The sequence below is a fragment of the Sciurus vulgaris genome (assembly GCF_902686455.1).
Source record: "Sciurus vulgaris genome assembly, chromosome: 8".
Taxonomy (NCBI): Eukaryota; Metazoa; Chordata; class Mammalia; order Rodentia; family Sciuridae; genus Sciurus; species Sciurus vulgaris.
The window spans coordinates 104,170,487-104,192,495 of record NC_136468.1 but is presented as its reverse complement, the minus strand read 5'-3'; the positions used below and the strand labels follow the sequence as shown (position 1 = coordinate 104,192,495).

Below are 22,009 nucleotides of genomic sequence, written 5' to 3'. Positions count from 1 at the left end.
GAGGCTGGCCTTGAACTTGTGACCCTCCTGCTTCAGCCTCCTGAGTCACTGAGACTGCAGGTGTGCACCATTACACCCAGCTCTGCCCCTGTTCTGAATCACCCAAGCATCACTCTGTGGAAATGGAATAACCAACTTGGAAAAAACTGAATTTGGCTAAATTTGGCTTTAGAAATTTGAAGCCCCTCAACTTACTTCCTTCTTTGAAGACTTTACTAGAAATCTCTTAGGTGCCTTTTCCTAGGTCACCTAATCTCAAAAGCTCTCAGTTCTAAGGGAAAATCTTGAAATATGCTCAATCAGAAAGCCAAGCAAGGAAGCCAGGCACTTAACAGACTATTCTAATTAAGGCTCTGAAAATCCTGTCAAGTTTTCATATTTTGTTCTGCCTGGGGGGTAAGAAAAGGAGACTTAAATATCAACTCTTATTTAGACTTATAAGGAAATTGCATTTTTATTTACATTTGAATCTCTACCTCTCCCTGTGTTCTAGTCTGCAAATGGCTTACACTTGGACTTTGTATAGGATCCTGGTGGGAGGAGGTGGAGGTAGGGAAAAACCTCATCACATAGAAAAGCATAACCCAAATCTCACTATGGTTTCATAATTTTGCTCTTGCTTCTAAAAAAGACAGTCATATCTCATGAGGGGCACTGTTATGTGCTTTATATCCTGACATTTTCCACTTTCGGTTTCTTGATGTGAGGAGAGAAATGCAGCATGTGGCACTGCAGAGGAAGACAGAAGAAGCCACAGAATGAGACCTCCACTTTCCAGTGATGCTGTCCCATTCCTGGGAGCCTCCAGGATGCATTCAGACTCCTTGGGATGTGGTTCTGCGGCAGACAGGATGCAAGGGAGCCCACTCCTGGACACCCAGGACAACACTGAGTTCTAAAGGCAAAGGGCATGTGGTGAGGGGCCAGGTTAGGCCCCCATGTGGTGCCATAGAGAGTAGCAGCACCATTTGAGGCCAGGCAGGGGAGGCGTGCAGGGACTGGCCTCCCAGAGACGAGCAGATGAGTTTGGGCAGACAGACCCATTCCAGTGTAACCAGAAAGGTTGTGGATCATAGTTATGATGGTTGCTGATTAGGCATTGAAGATGTGACATTGTCAAAGCCACCATGGCTGAGAGTGGCACCAACATGCTGCAGCCAAAGGAATTGGGTGGCCCATGTGTGTGTGAAGAACAGGTGGCACTCTGTGAGTGGCTCAGCCGACAGCTCAGAGCTTCAAAGGAAGACCTCTGCCTGGCCAGCTTCTCTTGAACAATGTCTCCCACGAAACCTCTGAGGCACTTACATAGCATATTTCTGTGTCCACTCTCTTGCTAGTCTGTTGTACCTGGAAGAAAAAAGCAGAGGGAGTGACACCCTCACTTGAAATGGCCATGTCCCTTCAACGTGGAGCAGAGAACATGACTGATGTGGGGAAATGCTGCTGCTTGTCAAACATCCAGGACTGATGGATGAATAAAATTAAAAACAAAAACAAAAACAAAAACAAAACTTTTCTTGGAGCAGGAACACTTCAGTCATGGCTATAACCCCCCTTACTTGGTAAGTTCCGTTGATCCTTCTTAACTATCTGCTGTGGAAGATATAATACTGCAGCAAACCTCCACCTTTTCTCTCTCCTGTCCTTCAGTATGTTTGCAGAAGATACTCAAGGTTCAGCTTGGAATAGTTCCAGGCTGTCTAGCACAGAAACTCTAGAACCTGGTCACTTGTGTGTGAATCAGCACCGCCCTCTGCAGCTGGGCCACTTCTTTGTGCCGTCACCTCCTTGGTTGTTTACCATTAAAAGACTATCTGTCTGAGGGGACAACTGACTAAGTCTGTATGTAAAGTACATGGAGCAGGCCTGGCACCAGTAAGGGTTATCTAGGGGTGTACATTTATATTTATTATTGTAATGAAATCTGATGCCATGAGACTGTAAATTACATTTGTAGATAGAGGATACACTAAAAAAAATTCCTTCTGTTATGTCTAAAACAGCTTATAATCAACTGGTTTTACCCCTGAGGTGCCAGGGAATGAACCCAGGGACTCGTGAATGCTAGGTAACAACTCTTCTACTGAGCTACATCAGTAGCCTCATAAGAAATGTTAAAGTAAATACAATTTAAAATTTAATCAGTTAAAACGTATTTTGACTGCTACCAGGAAACTTTAATAAGGGTAATAATGAGGTCTATAAAGGTCTTGAGAAAAATGTGTCAGAAAAAACACATTTCATTGTAATCTCTTCAGACAGAAGAGAAGTAATAAACTAAAAAGACTGACTCTGTTTTTTGAGAAAGGGTCTCGCCATGTTGCCTAGACTGGTCTCAAACTCTTGATCCTCCTGTCTCCACCTCCAAAGAAGCTGAGATTACAGGTATACACTACTGCACCTGGCTTTGCAAGAGCCAGGAATAACTCTCCTCCAGGTGTCATTCAAGGGCACTTCTGCTGTCTAGGTTCCATCACACCTGGCACCTTCTTGCTAACTGTCAACATACAGACTAACACAGGCTGACGACTCCTGGCCCTGCTCTGCCAGCCGGCCAGACACCTCCATGCTTCAGCGCACAAGGTTTGTGCCTGGCCAAGGAAGTCAGAATTCTATTAATTCTGGTTCTGGTAATTGATGTTTAAACAGAGTTGGGAGAGTCTGTTGGTGAAACAGCAACGCACTGCTGACTTCTGACCTTACCCAGCAAACTGACCATAGCTGTGTTTACCACCTTGACTGGCTTCAGCCTCACTCTGGGTATGTCCAAGCAGACAAACCCTTGTCTTATGCCATAAACCTTAGAATTTAATCCAGAATTTTCCTGTTGTCAGATTCTTCTGAGTCCATCCTTGGCTGACCACTGACTTTGCTGGCCTCAAGGCAGGGCATGGCAACAATATTTTAGGGTTCAGTAGGACAGCTGATGAACTATCCAGAAAGGTGAACTGCTTTTATCCCCTTCTCTCTCCTCAAGAGTCAAAGGACATGTTAGTGAGAGCCAAGAGGCCACACCCAGGGCACATCCACTGTATGCATAGGATCAGCTCAGGCAGGAAGATGTCTGTGGGAACACGGGCAACCATGGCACAAAGGCAATCCAAAGAGGACGCATACTTCTCTCTGTCGGCCTTGTAAGTGTGGGCTATTTCTGGCACCAAAGGGTCATCAGGGTTGGGGTCGCAGAGCAGGGAGCAGATGGACAAGAGAACTGGGAAGAAAGAAACAGTCAGTCAGTTGCAGCCATGAAGCTATGGATGTGATGAGCCCCCCTAAACTTGCATTTTCTTTTGACTGGGTAGTTATCTTCTCCTCAACACCCCAGTCTAATGATTCTGCTCAAGTCATGAAAGCATTTGCTTTGGCCACATTCTAGCTGGAAGGCAGTGAGTATTGCAAACTTCATGGTGCAGTCTCAGTATACTGCTCTAGGACACTTCCTCCTCTGTATGGCCCGGGCCCTTACTGAAGCCCCTGTGGTCTTAATCTCTGACATCTTCCAGTCCCACAGTTTTTGCCCACACCATGCATCTTTGGTGCTTGGTTCCAGGAGCCCTGTTAAGAAAACAGGAGTTCAGGGCATTCAGGTAACTTTCCAAGGTCACAGACTTGGAACACCCAGTAAATGGGTAAAAATTCTGAACTAGAATTATGACCACAAAGCCAAAGAACCCTTGTACTCTTGCACTCATTTCTTTTTCTTTTCTTTCTTTCTTTCTTTTTTTTTTTTTTTTTTTTTTTTTTTGGTGCTGCACTCATTTCTGTAATGTGCATTCAGTGTGGCTCTCAGAGACCCTGGACAAAAGGAATCACCCACCAGGGCTTGGTGAAGAGCAGAAGGAACTGTGAGAGGATTATCATTTGTGTCTTGTTCTGGACTGCCATGACTTTCAACAAACTGCCTTTGATGAGTTCATGAGAGTCCTGACCACAGGTCCCCAAGGGTAAGCTACAAATGTTAGGGCAGCTCAACCCCTCTGCTATTCTTAGCTGAGAAGTAGTCACCAGAGGGCTGTGGACTGTCTTCCAGGCCACTCAAGTTCTGGTATTCTTCCTTCCTTCTTTCCTTCCCACTTAAGGGCCCCTTCCTGACTCCATACCTACGGCCACACTGGCCCTGGGTCTGCCAGCTCAGCCTCAGGCAGACTCTGAAGGTTGGCACATTGTAATGGCTGCCCCTACAGTTCCTTCCTGCACATACTTCTCCTAGGTTCAATTCAGAGGGGAGCAATCTTGACAGGATGTTGGCATGGTTGTTTCAGTCCAGGAGTCTGTTCTGCCCTGGCAAGGATGTGCACATATGCAGGGGTGAGGCTCTGTCTCTCTGGATTCACCATGCCCACTGCTGCAGGCCCTCTCCATCCTTCCAAAGCCTGCCCTTGGCAGCTGTCCCAGACACTGCAGTCTCTCCTGGTTATCCAAAGCTCTGCCACCTGAACTGACTCATGCTCTACTCTCTGCTTATTTTGGGAAGCTGATTTTTTTTTTCAATATTCCACCCACCACCTACCTGAGAGGCCACCATACTGTCTATATTCAGGACTCACGTGAACACACAGCTCATGCTCAGTCCATCTTAGTTCAGAGGGACTATCTGCATTTCTTTTTTTTTTTTTTTTTTTTTTTTTTCCCCCTTGTACTCAGGATTTTACCACTGAGCTACATTCCCAGCTCTTTTTATTTTTTAAGACAGTCTTGTTAAGTTGCTTAGGGTCTCACTAAATTGCTGAGGCAGGTCTTGAACTTGTGATTCTTTTGTCTCAGCCTCCTGAGTTGCTGGGATTACAGGCTTGTATCACCACACCAGCAGGAGTATCTGCATTTCTACAGCCTGATTTATGCTGGTTTCTTTGATCTCACCCAGAGACATATGCTCAGCATCACTTATTTTGGGAAGGAAGGATTTTTCCACCAACTGTTAGGCTCCTGAGGACAGGCCCTGTATCTCTTCCTTCAGGGCTAACTCATATTCTCAGCTGTTCCTTTTTGGATGAATGGATAAATGATGGAACAGAAAAAGTAGTATAATATTTGTCTTTCTGATTTTTAGATGAAGAGTAAAGTAAAATTGATATTTTCTTCTTGCACCTATATGATGTCTTGAGCACCTCACAGTGATTGACTATTGAGGATTGGTAGGATACAGGACACTGAGCTTGGTTAATGTCACTTCTCTGCAGTGACATTATTATTGTTGTTCTCCTTTTGTTTTTTTGGTGCTGGGGATCAAACCCAGACACCATGTGCACACAAGGCTAGGTGGGGTTTTGAGACCTAGGAAAGCTGCCCATTTTTCCTGAGCCTCCATGCCCTCCAGTCAGTGAGTAGGTAAAAACATGAGATAGGGCACATGAAACATGCATCAGAGATTCTACCTTTGGACACAGTTAGTGCTGGAGACCACTGTGACCGCAGAATGTCCAGGCAAATGCTGCCATTGCTGTTGATATTGGGGTGATAGATTTTGGTTGTGAAAGCAACCTGTGAAACAACAGATCACAAGTCAGACAAGCCACAAGGATATCTGGAAAACAAATCAAGTAAAGCTGAAATAGCTACTGCTGGTCTATACTAGGGTATGCTCTGTACCTGGCCCCACACAGGTGAACTAGAAGCCCACCCTAATCCCTAATAAGACACAGGAGGGTGACCCATTTCCTGCTGGATTCTTATTCTGAACATAGGAGGACTGAGACCATCTCTTCCAAAGTAATGCAGTCTGAAGAGTAACAAGGAGAGTGATGGAAAGAACTCAGAAGGCAAAGGTCTGTGCAAAACAATGATGACTCTAATAATGGATACAATGAGGAAACAGAGTTACCACAGGAAACAGCCAAAATTCACTCCTCATCCTTTACTTAATTACTCATTTTGGTCTAACCAGCTTGGACAAAACTTGGATTTCAGCCATCACTGATTCTGGCCAAACACAAAACAATAGATGCTTTGTTAACATAAGATGTATCATCAGCAGATAAACCCAAGCCACAGACCACCTCCCCACAATTTTCCTCCCAGTGCTGGGGACTGAAGCCAGGGCCTCATGCATGATAGACAAGTACTCTACTACTGAGCCATATTCCAAACCCCCTTCTTTCCCTTTTATTTCCCCCCTTCTTAGAATTTAGCCTTCAAAATATACTTGCACATTTCAAATATGCAAGGATACCCACTATAGCAAAAGATATAAAACAATGCAAATGTCTCTCAAGAGATCATTGGTGAAACTGATGATGATGATGACGATGATGAGTGTGTGTGTGTGTGTGTGTGTGTGTGTGTGTATTCATGACTGTTTAAAAAGAACACAGGAAATACTCATATGCTCAAATGGAACAATTTCCAATATGTACTATTGATAGAAAAAGCAAATGCAGCTTTGTGACATCTTGGAGATGCCATGGGAGAGAAAAGGAAGCACACACAGGTGGTTGTACAGGTGCAGATGATGCCTGAATGAGAAAAAAGAAATATCCAGACCACTGGGACAAAGAAGAGTGTGTTCACTGCACACACTCCTCTTCTAGAAAAACCACAGCCACACATTACTTCTTGAAATGAACTTTCTGGGGCTCAGAGTCCTCTCTTTAAATATGGATGTGATGCTGCTCCTGGGGCTGATGTTGGGGGCCTGTGGAGTCAGTCTCCCTTATGTGAAAGGTCCTCCAAGTTACATGCAGTTTTAGCTGTCCTTGGAGTAGGAGGAAAATAAGGCTCACCCCTCAGTCGCACCCGCACTTCACAGACCAGCACTGTCAGCAGCTGCTGGGCAATGCCGCAGTAATGATTCTGCCTCCTTCTCCTGCTCTGGCAATCTATTACTATTTCTTTGCCTGGACAGTGGGTGCACCGTGTCCTTATATCGTCATCTACAATTTTTTGCATCTGTGATAAACTTTACAAAAAAAATTTTTTTTTTTTTTGCTTTTGTTTTTTGGTGCTGGGGATCAAGCCCAGAGCCTTTTACATGCTAAGGAAGCATAAGAACTTACTTGAAAATATGAGGTGAAGGGGGCTGTGCTTATGTGAGCATAACATAACTAACTTTTATCATATGATTTTTTTTCTCCCAGGAAGGGTCAAATTTCACAAGGGTCTTAGGGAGTATCTGCTTCAATATCTCCTATAAAGATCATGCAATTCTGCCAGATTCCTCCTAGAGTCAGAAAATTCTTATGAAAACAGATTGTTTATTTTCTTCCTCAGTGGAGTAGTGGGGATTCCCACAGCACTGTGTTAATGAGTGATATCCCCAGTGACACTCCTGCCTCAGCCTCCCTAGCAGCTGGGATTTATAGGTATGCCATCAAGCCTGGTTTCCTGTGAAAAATTTTAAGACAGAAGCACTTTCTTTTTTTGGTGGCATACATATCACTCTTACCTTTCAGTTCACATCTTTCCCTGTTAAAATAATCCCAACTCACAGAATCTACTTTTGTCTTTAGTAATAGCCAATGTTTTTACTTTCTCCTCAGGCAATTAGTGATCCTAAAAATTCCCAACGCGATATACAGGACTACATCCTTATCTGTTTAAGAAAGAGTCTTAGCTGCTTAAATGCTAATGAAGGTGATAATCTGAGAAAAATGTTACTTTAAAAATATTTCACAGTCTCTCCATAAGGAAAGGGAACTGGAGAGGTTAGAGAACCATGAAGCAAGCTAATGCTTTTTCATCCACCCCACCACCATCACCACCAGCCATAGTTCCCAATCCTGAGGAGCTATTTTAACATCTATCACTGCATACCCTCTCCCCCTGCCAAAAGCTGAAAAGGTCTCCAGAAAACTGAACACATTTAACCTTGATTTAAAATATCTAGGCATCAAGTGGCCACTGTTGGCAACACCTGCACACAGCTGCAACAAGTGAACCCAAAAGCAGCCTCTTACACTGAGTCAGACAAGCAGAGTGCAAACAGTGGCTATAGACTTAAACTTAACTATCTGGGTCAACCCAGGTGGTAAGGCACAGCAACATCGCATTCCTGGACCTTGGCACCCTGACCAGACACAAGATTACCAAATAAGTCTGATAAAATGCTACCCTTGATCTAATCCTGAGGAAACATCATACAAATCCAAAATGACAGTTGACAACACAATTGATTAATACTCCTCAAAAGCATCAAGATTATGAAAAACTAAAGCACCTTTACAAACTGTGATGATGGAGGAGAAAGTTCATAGTATTGTGACCAACAGTGATTTCCTGGTTTGGATTGGTTGGGGCAGTACAGTAATATAAGAATGTAAATAATGTATCAGGAAAAGTTAGATAAAGTAATACATGGAGGCAGCCTCCATGTAGTTTTTTTTTTTTTTTTTTAAGGAATTTAACCTTTATTTTATTTATTTGTTTTTATGTGGTGCTGAGGATTGAACCCAGGGCCTCACCCATGCCAGGCAAGTACTATACCACTGAGATGTAACCCCAGCCCTCCATGTACTCTTTTTTTAATTCTCCATGTATTCTTTTTTTTTTATTATTGGCCCAATTAATTATACATGATAGTAGAATGCATCTTGACACATTGTATACAAATGGAGCACAACTTCTTCCTCTGGCTGGACATGGTGCAGAGTCCTACCTGTAGTGTAATCATACATGTATATAGGGTAATAATGTCCTTCTCATTCTGCTGTCCTTCCCATCCCCACATTTCCTCCCTTCCCCATGTATTCTTTTTTTTTTAATTTTTAGTTGTTGATGAACATTTATTTTATTCATTTATTTATATACAATGCTGAGAATTAAACCCAGTGCCTCACACATGCTAAGCAAGCGCTCCACCACTGAGCCATAACCCCAGCCCCCCATGTATCCTTTCTTTCCCTGATGCCAAACTACAGAACACTAAAGAAAGAAATCAAAGAAAATCTTAGAAGATGGAATGATCTCCCATGCTCTTGGATAGGCAGAATTAATATTATCAAAATGGCCATACTACCAAAAGCATTATACAGATTTAATGCAATTCCTATTAAAATCCCAATGACGTTCTTCATACAAATAGAAAAAGTTATCATGAAATTCATTTGGAAAAATGAGACCCAGAATAGCCAAAGCAATCCTTAGCAAGAGAAGTGAAGCAGGAGGCATCATAATATCAGACCTTAAACTACACTATAGAGCCATGGTAACAAAAACGGCATGGTATTGGCACAAAAATAGACATGTGGACCAATGGTACAGAATAGAGGATATAGTTATCTTATACTAGACAAAGGTGTCAAAAACATTCATTAGAGAAAGACAGCCTCTTCAATAAATGGTGCTAGGAAAACTGAAAATCTGTATGTAACAAAGTGAAATTAAACCCCCATCTTTCACCCTATACAAAACTCAACTCAAAGTGGATCAAAAACTTAGGCACTAGAACAGAGACCCTGTGCCTAACAGAAGAAAAAGTAGGCCCAAATCTTCACCATGCTGGCTTAGGAACTGACTTCTTTAACAAGACTCCTAAAACTCAAGAAGTAAAACCAAGAATCAGTAAATGGGATGGATTCAAATTAAAAGGCTTCTTCTCAGCAAAGAAAACAATCAATAATGTGAAGAGAGAGCCTACAGAATGGGAGAAAATCTTTACCATGTGCACCTCAGATTGAGCACTAATCAAGATCTCAAAAACTTCAACACCAAATAAACAACCCAAATAACAAATAACCTAATCAATAAATGGGCTAAGGAACTGAATAGACACTTCACAGAAGAAATAAAATTGATTCACCAATACATAAAAAAATGTTCACCATCTCTAACAATTAGAGATATGTAAATCAAAACTAAGATTTCATTGCACTCCAGTTAGAATGGCAATTATCAAGAATACAAGCAACAATAAATGTTGGCAAGGATGTGGGGGAAAAGGTACACACACACATTGCTGGTAGGACTACAAATTGGTGCAACCATTATGGAAAGCAGTATAGAGATTACTCAGAAAATGTGGAATGGAACCACCATTTGACCCAGCTATACCACTCCTCAGTTTATACACAGGAGACTTAAAATCAGCCTACTACAGTGACACAGCCACATCAATATTTATAGCAGCTCAATTCACAATAGCCAAACTATGGTACCAACCTAGATGCCTTTCAACAGATGAATGGATAAAGAAAATGTAGTATATATACACAATGGAATATTACTCAACCTTAAAGAAGAATGAAATTATGGCATTTGCAGGTAAATGGATGAAGTTGGAGAATATCATGCTAAGTGAAACAAGTCAATTCCAAAAAAACCAAAGGTCAAATGTTTTCTGATATGCTGATGCTAATTCACAATAAGTGGGGTGGCGCTAGGGAAAATAGAGGTAGTCTGAATTAGGCAATGGGGAGTGAAGGGAGGGGAAGGGGTATGAGGGCAGGAAGGATAGTAGAATCAATTAGACATTATTATCCTATGTATATATATGATTACATGAATGGTCTGATTCCATGTCATGTACAACTAGAAGAATGAGAAGTTATACTCCATCTCTATCCTAGACCATAAGTAAATGACTTCAAAGAAGATAAAGGTAGCCTATAGACCTAACCAGGCTTAGCCATAGCAATGAGTAGCATTATGGGGATTCAGATTTGACCTGCAACAGCCATTTTGAGTTGTAATTGCCATGACTGCCCCTGAGTAACCCTGGTCTATTTTCCCCACATACTTTAAAGCATAGGATGAGATAAAACAAACAAAGAAAAACCCCCAAAGCCCTATTAGAGTGGCACGTGGATCTTTACAACTGAACTCTGGTGCCATCAGTTCTGGGAATGTGTCTAATGTCTGTGATGTTAGCTTGGGATAAACCAGGTACATTCCAGCTTGGATGAAAACTAATTTTGTCCTGACCAGTTTATAAGTTCCCTCCCTCTGACCAAAGTAAGGAAGATCTACTGTTTTGATGACACCCTCAACCATGTTTCTGTAAGTCTCCAATGAAGAGTAAACTCTAATTCTGTATCTGTTTGCCTTTTCTGCAGAGACTTGGTATCCTCTGCTTATGTGGTTAGTTCTTTTATACCAGATTTTCTTGGAATAAGAGCATCCTTAAAACTGAGACTTCATCATGAAGCCTGTTCACCATACTCTCCCTTGCTCACAACAGGGATTAATTCTGAAAGTCCACAGTTTGAAGTCCTAGAAGGCTATAACCGTGGAATTGGAAAGACAGGCCCTGGGGTGGGGGGTGGGAAGGTCCATACATAGCTCTCTTTACCTGTAACCTGAAGAGGCCCCTTCATCACAAGCTGTCCTTTGTCCAAACATCAGGGGAGTTGGGGAGTGCCTCACCTTTGGGGGCTTGAAAGGGTAATCCGTAGGAAAGTGGATGGTCAGGAAGAAAACACCTCCTTGGTAAGGACTGTCATTCTGGAAGACACAGGAAGAATTCAGTGCTGGTGCTAACTATAAAGTACAAGAAGCAAAAATGAAGCTGTGCATTCAGCAGTACTACCTACCGGGCCCATGATGGTTGCCTGCCAGTGGAACACTACAAGACAAAAGAGAAATGGGAAATATGAGACCCCCCCAAATAAACGTCTATTTACTAAAAAGATGCTGCTAAGTTTAGAGTCTGTGCTGTTCACACAGACTGCCTGACTTCTGACACCAAATGCATTCTAAGGTTCAATAATATGCTCGGACTCCCAGAGCTCACTTAAGGCTATTGTGCTTATGGTGACAGTTTATTACAGGGAAATAGCACAGGTTATTATCAGGAGTGGTCCAAATAAAGAGCTTCCATTATACTCTTCTCATGAGGACAGGACTTTCTTTGGCATCAATGTGTGCTAAAACACATAGATATTGCCAATTAGGGATGCTTATCTAAGCCTCAGTACTCACATTTTTTGTTTTGGAGCTCTGCATAAACATATGATTGATGAATTGAGTGCCCACAGGTCTGATTTCAGTCTTCAGTCTCTCCAAGCATGATTCAAAGCCTCCACCTTAAGTCATATAGTTGGTCTATTGGCATAGCTAGTCCTCAACCTAAATCACATTTTTGGTGTGGGTCAAAGCCTCTAGACGAAGACTCTGTTCGGGTAAGACATCTTTGAGATCACCTGCCAGAGGCTGAGAATGAAGTTGAGATCTTTTGGGGGCAACATTAATTTCTTTTTCTATCTATTTATTTTGAGATACTGGGAATAGAACCCAGGACCTCCTTATGCAAGGCAAGTGCTCTACCACTGAGTTTCATCTCCAGTACAAGATTAATTTCTTTACTACAAAGATGTCAGTAACTATTTTCGGATCTCACTTTGCACAGAACTAGGGCTTACCCAGGCTTTGGTCACTTTTCATATTATTCCTTTTAAGTGGCTTCTATTCCCTAGTTTTTCCCTTGATTCATTCTGAAGCCCTCTCCAAATAGTCTCTCTAAAGAACACCAGCTGTGTGGGCTCATTGCTGCCACGACTACAGATGTCCTCTTGTGCTTATCACCAGACAGTACCCTGTGCTATGGGGACTCAGTAACAAGATAAGATGAGGCCCTCCTGGTTTTTCTTGCAGGTCCCCAGACTTCAGCAACCAAGCTGCTGCACATCACACCTCCTGCCCTCTGGAGGGTCCCAGGTTACTTTTACTGCTCTGTCCATCCCCAAAGCAGCTCTAGAGCACTCAAGTAAGGAAGCCTTGAGTGGACCACATACTCACCTTCAAGGTTCCCAATTCACATGTGTGACTCAGGGCAATGAACTCCAGAGCCTTTGTGGATAATGGCTACACAAACACAGATTTGGGCTTATGAGAGAGAGCACCTGAGAGGCATGTTATTCTCAAGGGAATTCATCTCATCTGGACTCCTGATACATGTAGAATAGCTTGAGGTTTCAGGCCTGGTCCCGTCTTGGGTTTCCTGTTACTTGTTCAAATACTCCACAGGCTCTACCCCTGACAAGAGGATGGGGAAGGCACCAAGGCAAGGGATAGGTGCACAAGTGCAAGGATTAAAGAGAAATTTCTCAAACCCATAGGTGAACCCAAAGACAGTCAAAGCAGCCCATGAGCCTTTCTCAATATTTCAATAAAATACTGATGAAGAAGATATCTTTATCTGTAATAAGACTTACCTCAGCTAATGAAAATATCACTTCTTTTACTTATGTTCTTACTCCAACTCATGCTGAGGGTTTGTTGTTTCATTTTTTCCTCCAGTGAAAAAGCAATTCACATAATGAAAGGAAAATAGTATTGTTTTCTTAAAAACTGCTAGCTGATAAATTTGGGAGGTTGGCTGAAGCCCTGAAAAATACAATCATCACAGGTTCTGCAGAACACTGGGCATGAGGATCCCCCTGAAAGTTGGTGAGTTCCTACAACAGTACTGGGAATTAAACCCAAGGCCGCCTTGTGCATGCTAGACAAGTGCCCTATCACTGAGCCACATCCCCAACCTCAACTTATGCTAATTGTTAGATGGCAGTTTGCTAATAAAAATATATTTTGGATCCCCTATTAAACAAAAGTGTTTTTGATAACATATTTCAGAATAGAAGCCCATGACAAGTGAGCAGTTAATATAAGCGGTCCTTTCTTGGTATACAGGATAGACTCTTCTGGTTTTATTTACTTTAACCCCAATAGCTGCTGGGGTGCTGAGCAGGGCCTGAGGACACAGTTGAAAGAGAAGACTCCAGAAGAGAGGATGAGAGAGGAAACAGAGAAGGGATGCTGTACAAGGAACATCTGTTAATGGGGCAGGCATAAAATAAGCTTTAAAGGAAAGCTAGCTTCCAAGGTTGTCTAAGCCTCCTCCACCAAGGTACTGGTTAGCATAGGTGGACTTGGTGTTAGACATTTTAACAGTGTCAGCTGCCTCTGGACAAATGGCTGCAGTGCAGGGTGAGCAATAATGTGAGCTAAGTATCAACAAGTTGCCTCTAGACAGCTAAGACTTAATTAGAAACAGTTTAACCTTGCAATGACCCTAGTTTAACTGGTATGAAGCAACAGGTAAGAAAGGGAAAATGCTATAAAGATCTAGGATGCTTATGAAGACAATATGAGCAAAAGAGTGACTAAATGGGACCAAGAAAGGAGCAGGTGTCAGGCGGCCTCAGAGCTAGTCGCCATATTCACACTCAGCCCACGCAACTGAATCATTCTGCTCTGTTCAGCGCCTCCACTTTCACTAGCTCCATCAGACTAACATTTGCTCCTTTGAGCTCTAGCTCTTCCCAGAACACGAAAGCACACATGGGACACCAGCCCTCTTTTTTCCACTAGTTTCATAAAATTTTTCTTTATCAGATGCTGGTAAACTACATATAATAAAATATGCCATTTATTCAATTCTTAAGTGTGCAATCCAGTGGCATTACATGCATCTACAATGTTGTACAACAATTGCCACTATGCATTTCCTCTTTATTTCTTTTTTTCTTTTTTCTTTCCTTTTTATGGTTCTGAATACTGAAACCTGGAAATTTCTAAATCTTTTCCATTACCCAAAACAGAAACTATGTGCCTATGAAACAATCACTTCCCACATCTATATCCCTTTAGCCTCTGGTAATCCCTCATCTTTTTTTTTTTTTTTTTTTTTTTTTTTTTGGTACTGGGGATTGAACCTAAGGCACTTAACCACCGAGTCACATCCCCAGCCTTTTTTATATTTTTATTTAGAGACAGGGTCTCACTGAGTTACTTAAGGCCTCATAAGTTGCTGAGGATGGTGTTGAACTTGTGATCTCCTGCCTCTGCCTCCCAAGCCACTGGGATTACAGTAGATGCCATCATGCCCAGCATCTACTTTCTATCTCTAAGAATTTGCCTAGTTTAGATACTGGTGTAAGATTTGTCTCCCCACCTCCCCCCAGGTTTATTCACTTAGCATGCTTTCAAGGTTCATCCATATTGTAGTGCATGTCAGGACCACAATTTGTTTATCCATTCATCTGCTATGGACACTTGGGTTGTCTTCAATTTCAACTATTGAAAAATGGTCTGTGAACGCTTGCATACTTGAGTCGATAGGACACTATCCTCCTTATATATGATTTTCCTACAGCTGCTGCCTACCAGTAGAAGTGAGAGGGAAAGAAGATAAGGGAACTTTTGGAAATTCTAATGCTGGGCAGCTTCAGCCTCCAGCCAGCTGGCTGTAAAGAGTGGCACAGGGCTGGCCAGGGCTGTTTTTTCCTGTAACCCCTCTCCCAAGCAGCTGCTTATAGTTGCTTTTTCAGTCTACCCCTTGTGAATCACAGAAGTGTGAGGAAAGAAGATACTGTCCTCCCCTTATCAGAGGCATGTAGCTGCCACCTTGCCCCCTAATCAGCAGCCCTCCTGTTTGGCTCCCAGGTACAGTTCTCTATGACTAGTTGTATAACATTTACACCAGTGCCCCAAGTCTGACTTGGTCAGAGGCACTTTACCGAAGCCTATATGCTCTGGGACAAACTGGTTTTCTCTTGACTCAGTGGAGGGAGGGGTGATTTCTGGCAGCAGAGTATAACCTGACCTGCCACACTGAGGTGAGCAGGTCCTTCAGTGAAAAAGCAATTGACAAAATGAAAGGAAAATGAGATGAGTTTTCTTAAAAAGTGCTCAACTGATAAATTTGGGGGGTTAGCTGAAGCACTGAAAAATACTTACAATCATCACCCACAGGTCCTGCGGAACACTGGGCAGGAGGATCCCTCTGCAAGTCAGTCAGTTCCTATAACAGGAAACAGTGTGTTAGGCTGATATATGAGTGGAGTGCCATCTTTACCCACAGATCCCCCTGGACACAATGAGTTCTCCAGGTGGGAAGCCTTAGGAGGATGAAGACAAGGCTAGCTCTTCCCAGAACACAAAAGAGAGAACAGGGTCTACTCTCAGCTATGAAGATACCAGAGAAGTTAAGTGTTATTTCCATTTTATAAATTAGGAAAATGAAATGTAAAGCAGTGAGGTTAACAAACCAACATTATAGAGCTGGATGAGAGGAGTCAGTCACACATAGGTCTGCCTTACCCCAAGCCTAGCTTTCTACTTGCTCAGATGGAGGACACCACCTCCCATGAACTGAGAATTAAAAAGCCCAAGAAGCTTAGTGTGGTGGTGCATGCCTATAATCCCAGCTACTGGGTCGGTTGAGGCAGGATTGCAAGTTTGAGGCTAGCCTTGGCAACTCAGTGACACCTGTCATTAAAAAAAGAAAAAACAGAAAAAACAGAAAAAACAGGGGTAGGGTTAGGGGTGTATCTCAGTGGTAGAGCACCACTGGGTTCAATCTCTAAAATCAGGGTGAAAAGAGCCCCAAGAGAACCTCTGGGAGAAGGGTAAGAGTCAGCTGCTAGCTGTGGGCTAATGAATTAATGCATGGAAACACTAGGCACAGAGAGAGTGCTCATCATGGACAAGGCTCTGGTACTTCAATCTTTCTACTCTACCTCCTTCATCACCATTTCAAAGTCCACTGCTGGGTGTTTAGCAAGTCCAAGGGCTTCAAATATACAGATCAAGGCCATGCAAGCCAACATCTAACACTGCTACCTAATGCACCAACGGAGACCAGTGATTATACCACGACTAGTTTCCCTTTATGAGACATCAACTCTGACCACAATCCTTAAAAATGCCCTTGACCCAGCATGAGCCTTAAAGCCCAAAGTTTTGGGCAATGACTCTCAAACTTTAGTTTGTATGTTTGAGAATGTTTCCTAACATCCCCTATCTTCCCCAGGTTCCAGATTCTAATAAACTTCTTGGGGTTTCCACAGAGGTTGTAAAAGCAAGGAAGGAATTACAAATAACTGTACACCACGTGTTAGGTAAACCCAGGGTCCAGTACCTGCACAAAATTCATACACCTGGATGGTTACATTCTTCCTTACCTGAACTAAGCCATATACCATCTCATCTACAAAGACCTTCCTGCAACCACCATGTCTTTGGCATGGTGGTCATTCTAAAAACCACTCTCTCTCTAACCTTGCTATACTTATTCCATTGCCCCCTAAATTTATTAATTTTTTAAAATATTTTTAGTTGTATATGGACATAATACCTTTATTTGTTTTTATATGGTGTCAAGGATTGAATGCAGTGCCTCACTTGTGTGAGGCAAATGCTCTAACCACTGAGCTACAACCCCAGTCCCTCTCCCTAAATTTAATCAGTCATGATGGGACTATTCCCACAGAAGCCTGAAAATTCTACAAATCAGGAATATTTTCTCTCCGAGAGTTGATTTCTAAACATCTTCCAGGGTCAGGCATGGTGGCATATGCCTGTAATCCCAGCAACTCAAAAGGCTAAGGCAGGAGGACAAGAAGTTCGAGGACAGCTTGGCCAATTTAGTGAGACTCTGTCTCAAAAAAAAAAAAAAAAAAAAAAAAAAAAAAAAAAAAAAAGGGAGGTGAATAAGGATATAGTTCAGTGGTAGAGTGCCCCCAGGTACAATCTCCAGTACTGAGAAAAAATATCTACCAGAACACTACTGGTTAGTTCTTAATAATTATCTAATATATACAAACCCATTTCTCACACATAAAATGGATTAAACTTGGTAAGTGCTCAGTCAGCAATACTACTAGTTGTCAGAGCAGAAGAGAATTTGGTAAACACAGCATATGAGGACCTGCTCAAAAATGCAAGAGCTACAGAAATCTCTGTAGAACAGTTCCTTTCTGCTTACCTTTCTGTGCTGTGCCCCTCAGCACAGAGTCTGTGACTCAGAGTCTGTGACTCTGCAGGGGAAGTATTTATATCCATTATGCTACTGCATGAATAAATGAGCTCTTTGATGGGACTGTTAGAGCAAGTCCTGGACAGACCATATGAATGGTGAGGGACAGGGAAAACCAGCAGTACAGGCTGATTCTCCTCCAGTTCACAAGGTTTTCCCAGACCTCCATGCATTTGCATGGGCTGTACTCAGAATATATGTCCTTTCTTTTGGGGCATTATAAATAGTTATTTGGACTTAAAAGACTTCTGAAAGGCCAGAAGTGGCCCCTACTGATAGACACCAACTATCTACCACCTACTGATAGGACCAAGGAGTTTAGAATAGTAACTGGCATTTTCAGGAACAACAGTGTGACCTATTCTTTCACTCACATAATCATTCCTGTGCTCACCTAAAGGAGTTGGAAGACTCAAATCCAGCTCTAGCACAGGGAAAATGACATTCCCCTCTTTGGGCCTTAGCATAACTTTTTTCTTTCTTTCTTTCTTTTCTTTGGTAGTGGGGATTGAACTCAGGGGCACTCAAACCACTGAGCCACACCCCCAGCCCTATTTTGTATTTTATTTAGAAACACGGTCCCACTGAGTTGCTTAGCACCTCGCTGTTGCTGATGAGGCTGGCTTTGAACTCACAATCCTCCTGCCTCAGTTTCCCAAGCCGCTGGGATTACAGGCATGCGCCACCGTGCCCAGTGGGTTTTAGCATAATTATCTGTTAAATTATAATTACACTTGTCTGCCAACTTGCCAGTGCTATTGTGTGACTATATTTTTTAATGCATATAATGTAAACAAGAACACCCAGTGAGATCAAGGGCAACAGTGTAAGAGGATGTAATCATTAGCATTATGAAGAGGGAGGAGGTAGAATACTTGCCTAGCATGCAAAGGCCCTGGGTTTGATCCCCAGCACCCCTCCAGGCGGAGTAATGGGTAGAATATATATGTGTGTATGTGTGTGTGTGCGTGTGTGTGTGTGTGCGCGTGTGCGCGCGCGCACATGCATGTGCATGCAAATTCTGTCAAACCCACCACTGCTGAGCTGTCCAAGACCCGCTCTTGCCTGGTGTCCATTTCATGATCATCAACTTGGACAAAGCATTTGCTGGACTTTCACAATAGTTTCAAGTCTCCCTCTGCCCTGATCCAGGCCATATATGCCAGAAAGCTCTTTTTATAAAAGACATGAGACTGTCCTTCACTTGCTTCAAAGTTCTAGGAAGACAGAAGACCCTTTTTAGAGACCAATTAGTTAAAATTATCTCTTTCTTGGAAAAATATTTTAAAGTATTTTTTTATTTGTTCTAATTAGTTATACACGACAGTAGAATGCATTTTGACAAACTGTACACAAAAGGAGCATAACTTCTCATTCCTTTGGCTGTACATGGTGCAGAGTCACACTGGTTGTGTAATCATACATGTAAATAGGGTGGAAAACTATAAAAGTGAGTTATAGAGGGAAAAGAGGGGTGGGAGGGGTGGGGGGAAGGAAAAAATAACAGAATGAATCAAACAACATTATCCTATGTAAATTTATGATTACACAAATGGTATGCCTTTACTCCATGTACAGAGAAACAACATGTATCCCATTTGCTTACAATAATAATAAAAAAAAAGTGAGTTATAGGGTGGAGCAAGATGGCAAATGACTATAACTCCAGTGACTTGGGAGGTAGAAGCAGGAGGATCACAAATTCAAGGACAGTCTCAGCAACTTAGTGATATCCTTAGCAACTTAGCAAAACCCTGTCACAAAATAAGGACTGATGATGTAGCTCAAGTGGTAACAGCACTCTTGGGTTCAACTGGGAGTACCACCTCCCTGCAAAAAAAAAAGTGAGTTATAGGACTAGGGGCACAGCTGAGTGGTATAGCACCTGCCTAGTGGTTGCAATGTCCTGGGTTCAATCCCCAGCAGTGACCAAGGACTGGAGACTGGTGTCTCTTGTATTCATAGAGATCCTGCGATTCTACCCCTAGCAATCAAACCTAATAATCTGAATTTTTAAAAAGACTTATCTGGGCAAGTGTCTGTAGTCCCAGATACTTGGAAAACTGAGGCAGAAGGATGGTTTGAGCCTAGGAATTCAAGCTCCAGGAATTACCTGGAGATCATATTGGGCAACAAATGAAAACCCACCTCAAAAAAAGAAAAAAAGGCAGAAAAGACAGAAAAAAGCCAAGTCTCATTGCAAATGGTATTAATTACATCATTATTTACGTAAAGAATGTAGAATAATAAAAAAGAGTTAATTCATTGAGTGCTTGGTATATGTCAACCATGTACTAAACATATATCATCTTATTTAATTCTCAAGACAACTCTGTAAACATGTAGGACAGAAAGGCTAGGAGTGATGAAGTGCTTTTGCGAGATCCCACTAGAAGTGACCTTCTTCCATTCTCTAACTCAGGTCCATCTGACACTCAAGACTGCTTTTTTACCCACTCCAGGTAATAATTAAATAAATTACTTACTGGCCATGCACTTGTGGGATGATATAATGTTAAAAATTTTGGTTACAGCCGGGCACGATGGTGCACGCCTGTAATCCCAGGAACTCGGGTGGCTGAGGCATGAGGATGGCAAGTTGGGAGGCCAGTCTCAGCAAATTCGTGAGACTGGCGGGAGACCCGCAGCAACTTAGTGAGACCCTGTCTCAAAAAAAAAAGTGAAAGGGAATGGGGATATAGCTCAGTAGTAAAGCGCCCCTGGATTCAATCCCCAGAACCCTCCCCCCAAAAAGGTTATAAATACTTTTTCACAATATAGAAAATATTTATGTTTAAAGTTATGTGTAAACATAAGACAAAACGCAGTATACGTATATTTAAGTATAAGAAAAAGACTGGAAGTAGCTATGCTAAAATATTAACAAATGGTAAGAGATTAATACTAGAAATATTTTTTCTTCTGCTGTGTATTTGCAAATTCTAGTGTAATGTACTGAACTCCTACCAAGACACCCTGTTACCTACAAGATAAAAGCTTGCTATTCTAGCAGCCCTGGACCCGACCACCTCTGTCTCCGGGAAGGCCCTTCTCCCTTTCCTCCACTTCTGAGTTCCTACTCAACCCCAACACCTAACACTGACCTCGAACCCTAGACCCAGTTTTCCTCCTTCAGGATATCCCAGGCCTCTAGCTGCAGAGCAGGGAGCGCACGTGACCCGGAGTCATGACCCCGCCCACGTGAGCCAACCCCGCCCCGCGCACACGTCGGCCCCTTTTAAGGCTGCGCCGGCGGCGGTTCTGCCTCCCTCCGATACAGGTGTCAGTGTCTCTCCTCCGGCTGGTCACCAGTCGTTTCGCGGTGGTTGCGTCCGGCCCGCACCTGGACTCTTTAGACGCCCAGGTTGAAAGGTGGGGAGGCCCCTTACCTTCTGAATTCGCTTCAGCGCCATCCTTTCCGTTGCTTGGGGTCCGGGCGGCCCGGCGGGGCTGCCTGAGGCGGCCCGCTGCCGGCTCGGCCGCCGCGCTGCACGCCGGGAACCGCTGTCTGCGCGTGCGCAACGCGGAGCACTGTGGGGTAGTCGTCGCGCGTGGCTCGTCCGAGCGCTGTTGGGGGTCAGGTCCTGCTAGTCAAATTACTGTGGCCGCTCGCGTGGGGCCGTGCGGCGTTAGCCTCTGATCGGTGAGGTCCTGGGCACAGCGACGCGCTGACTGCCATACGCTATGCTCCTTGTCCTTTCCCGGACTCCTTCCCAGGCTTTCGCATAACTCCTGAGGGTATTCACCACCGTGTGAGTATACGTGTGCTTTTTGTACTTTGTGGTTGGAGGCCCTAACAGCTTTTTTCATATAAATGCAATCCCAAACCTGGCGCGGTGGCTCATGCCTGTAATCCCAGCGACCGGGGAGGCTGAGACGCGAGAATCTCAAGTTCCAGGCCAGCCCTCGCAACTTAATGAGACCAAAATAATAATAGTAATAATGATAATAATAAAAACCATAGGGACTGGGGGGGGGGGGAATGTGCGCCGGGTTCAGTTACCAGTACCAAAAAAAAAAAAAAAGTTCATACTAAGCACACATGCACAACTATTTGCGAGGGCCTGGCATTTTCAGTACTACTTAAGGTAGTTGTGATGCACTGTCAAGGTTTGAGAACCGCAGCCTAACACTGCATGTCCCAAACTTAATTCTGTGCCCTTCCCCCTTTCTGAAGACCTGGGAGTTGCGTAGGTCAACGTTTTTCAATTCGTGATTATGAACTAATTAGTAGTGTGTCATGAAAGCAGCGTAATGGGTTGGAACCACACTTTAAAACATTAAATATTATACAATAAAATATATAATATCCGTGTATCTCAC

The 22,009-nt window shown here is 43.0% G+C and overlaps 2 protein-coding genes across 19 annotated transcripts in view; one reads left to right on the top strand and one right to left on the bottom strand.

The window, feature by feature from the left end:
- Positions 1 to 418: 418 nt before the first annotated feature.
- On the bottom strand, positions 419 to 21,229 carry UBE2D4 (ubiquitin conjugating enzyme E2 D4). 14 transcript variants are annotated; one of them, XM_079150786.1, is made up of 9 exons: positions 21,076 to 21,185; positions 20,173 to 20,349; positions 15,970 to 16,137; positions 15,607 to 15,670; positions 13,083 to 13,254; positions 11,463 to 11,494; positions 11,296 to 11,373; positions 5,376 to 5,481; positions 2,783 to 3,211 (listed from the first exon to the last, which is right to left on the bottom strand). In XM_079150786.1, the coding sequence occupies exons 6-9, from the start codon at positions 11,469 to 11,471 to the stop codon at positions 2,973 to 2,975; spliced, it is 432 nt and encodes a 143-aa protein (XP_079006912.1). In that variant the 5' UTR covers positions 11,472 to 11,494; positions 13,083 to 13,254; positions 15,607 to 15,670; positions 15,970 to 16,137; positions 20,173 to 20,349; positions 21,076 to 21,185; the 3' UTR covers positions 2,783 to 2,972. The 14 variants fall into 14 exon arrangements, 13 of the variants coding, with proteins under 13 accessions (XP_079006909.1, XP_079006912.1, XP_079006905.1 ...); XM_079150779.1 differs by having other exon boundaries at positions 13,083 to 13,161; XM_079150789.1 differs by lacking the exon at positions 13,083 to 13,254.
- URGCP (upregulator of cell proliferation) overlaps positions 20,942 to 22,009 on the top strand; it is a 39,395-nt gene continuing 38,327 nt past the window's right edge. For 2 of the 5 annotated variants that reach the window (XM_079150714.1, XM_079150718.1), the window contains exon 1: positions 21,255 to 21,438. The gene's annotated coding sequence lies outside the window, so the exon portion shown is untranslated. Of the gene's footprint in view, positions 21,059 to 21,254; positions 21,439 to 22,009 lie in introns of those variants that run through there. The other 3 variants (XM_079150715.1, XM_079150723.1, XM_079150720.1) reach the window with 3 other exon arrangements.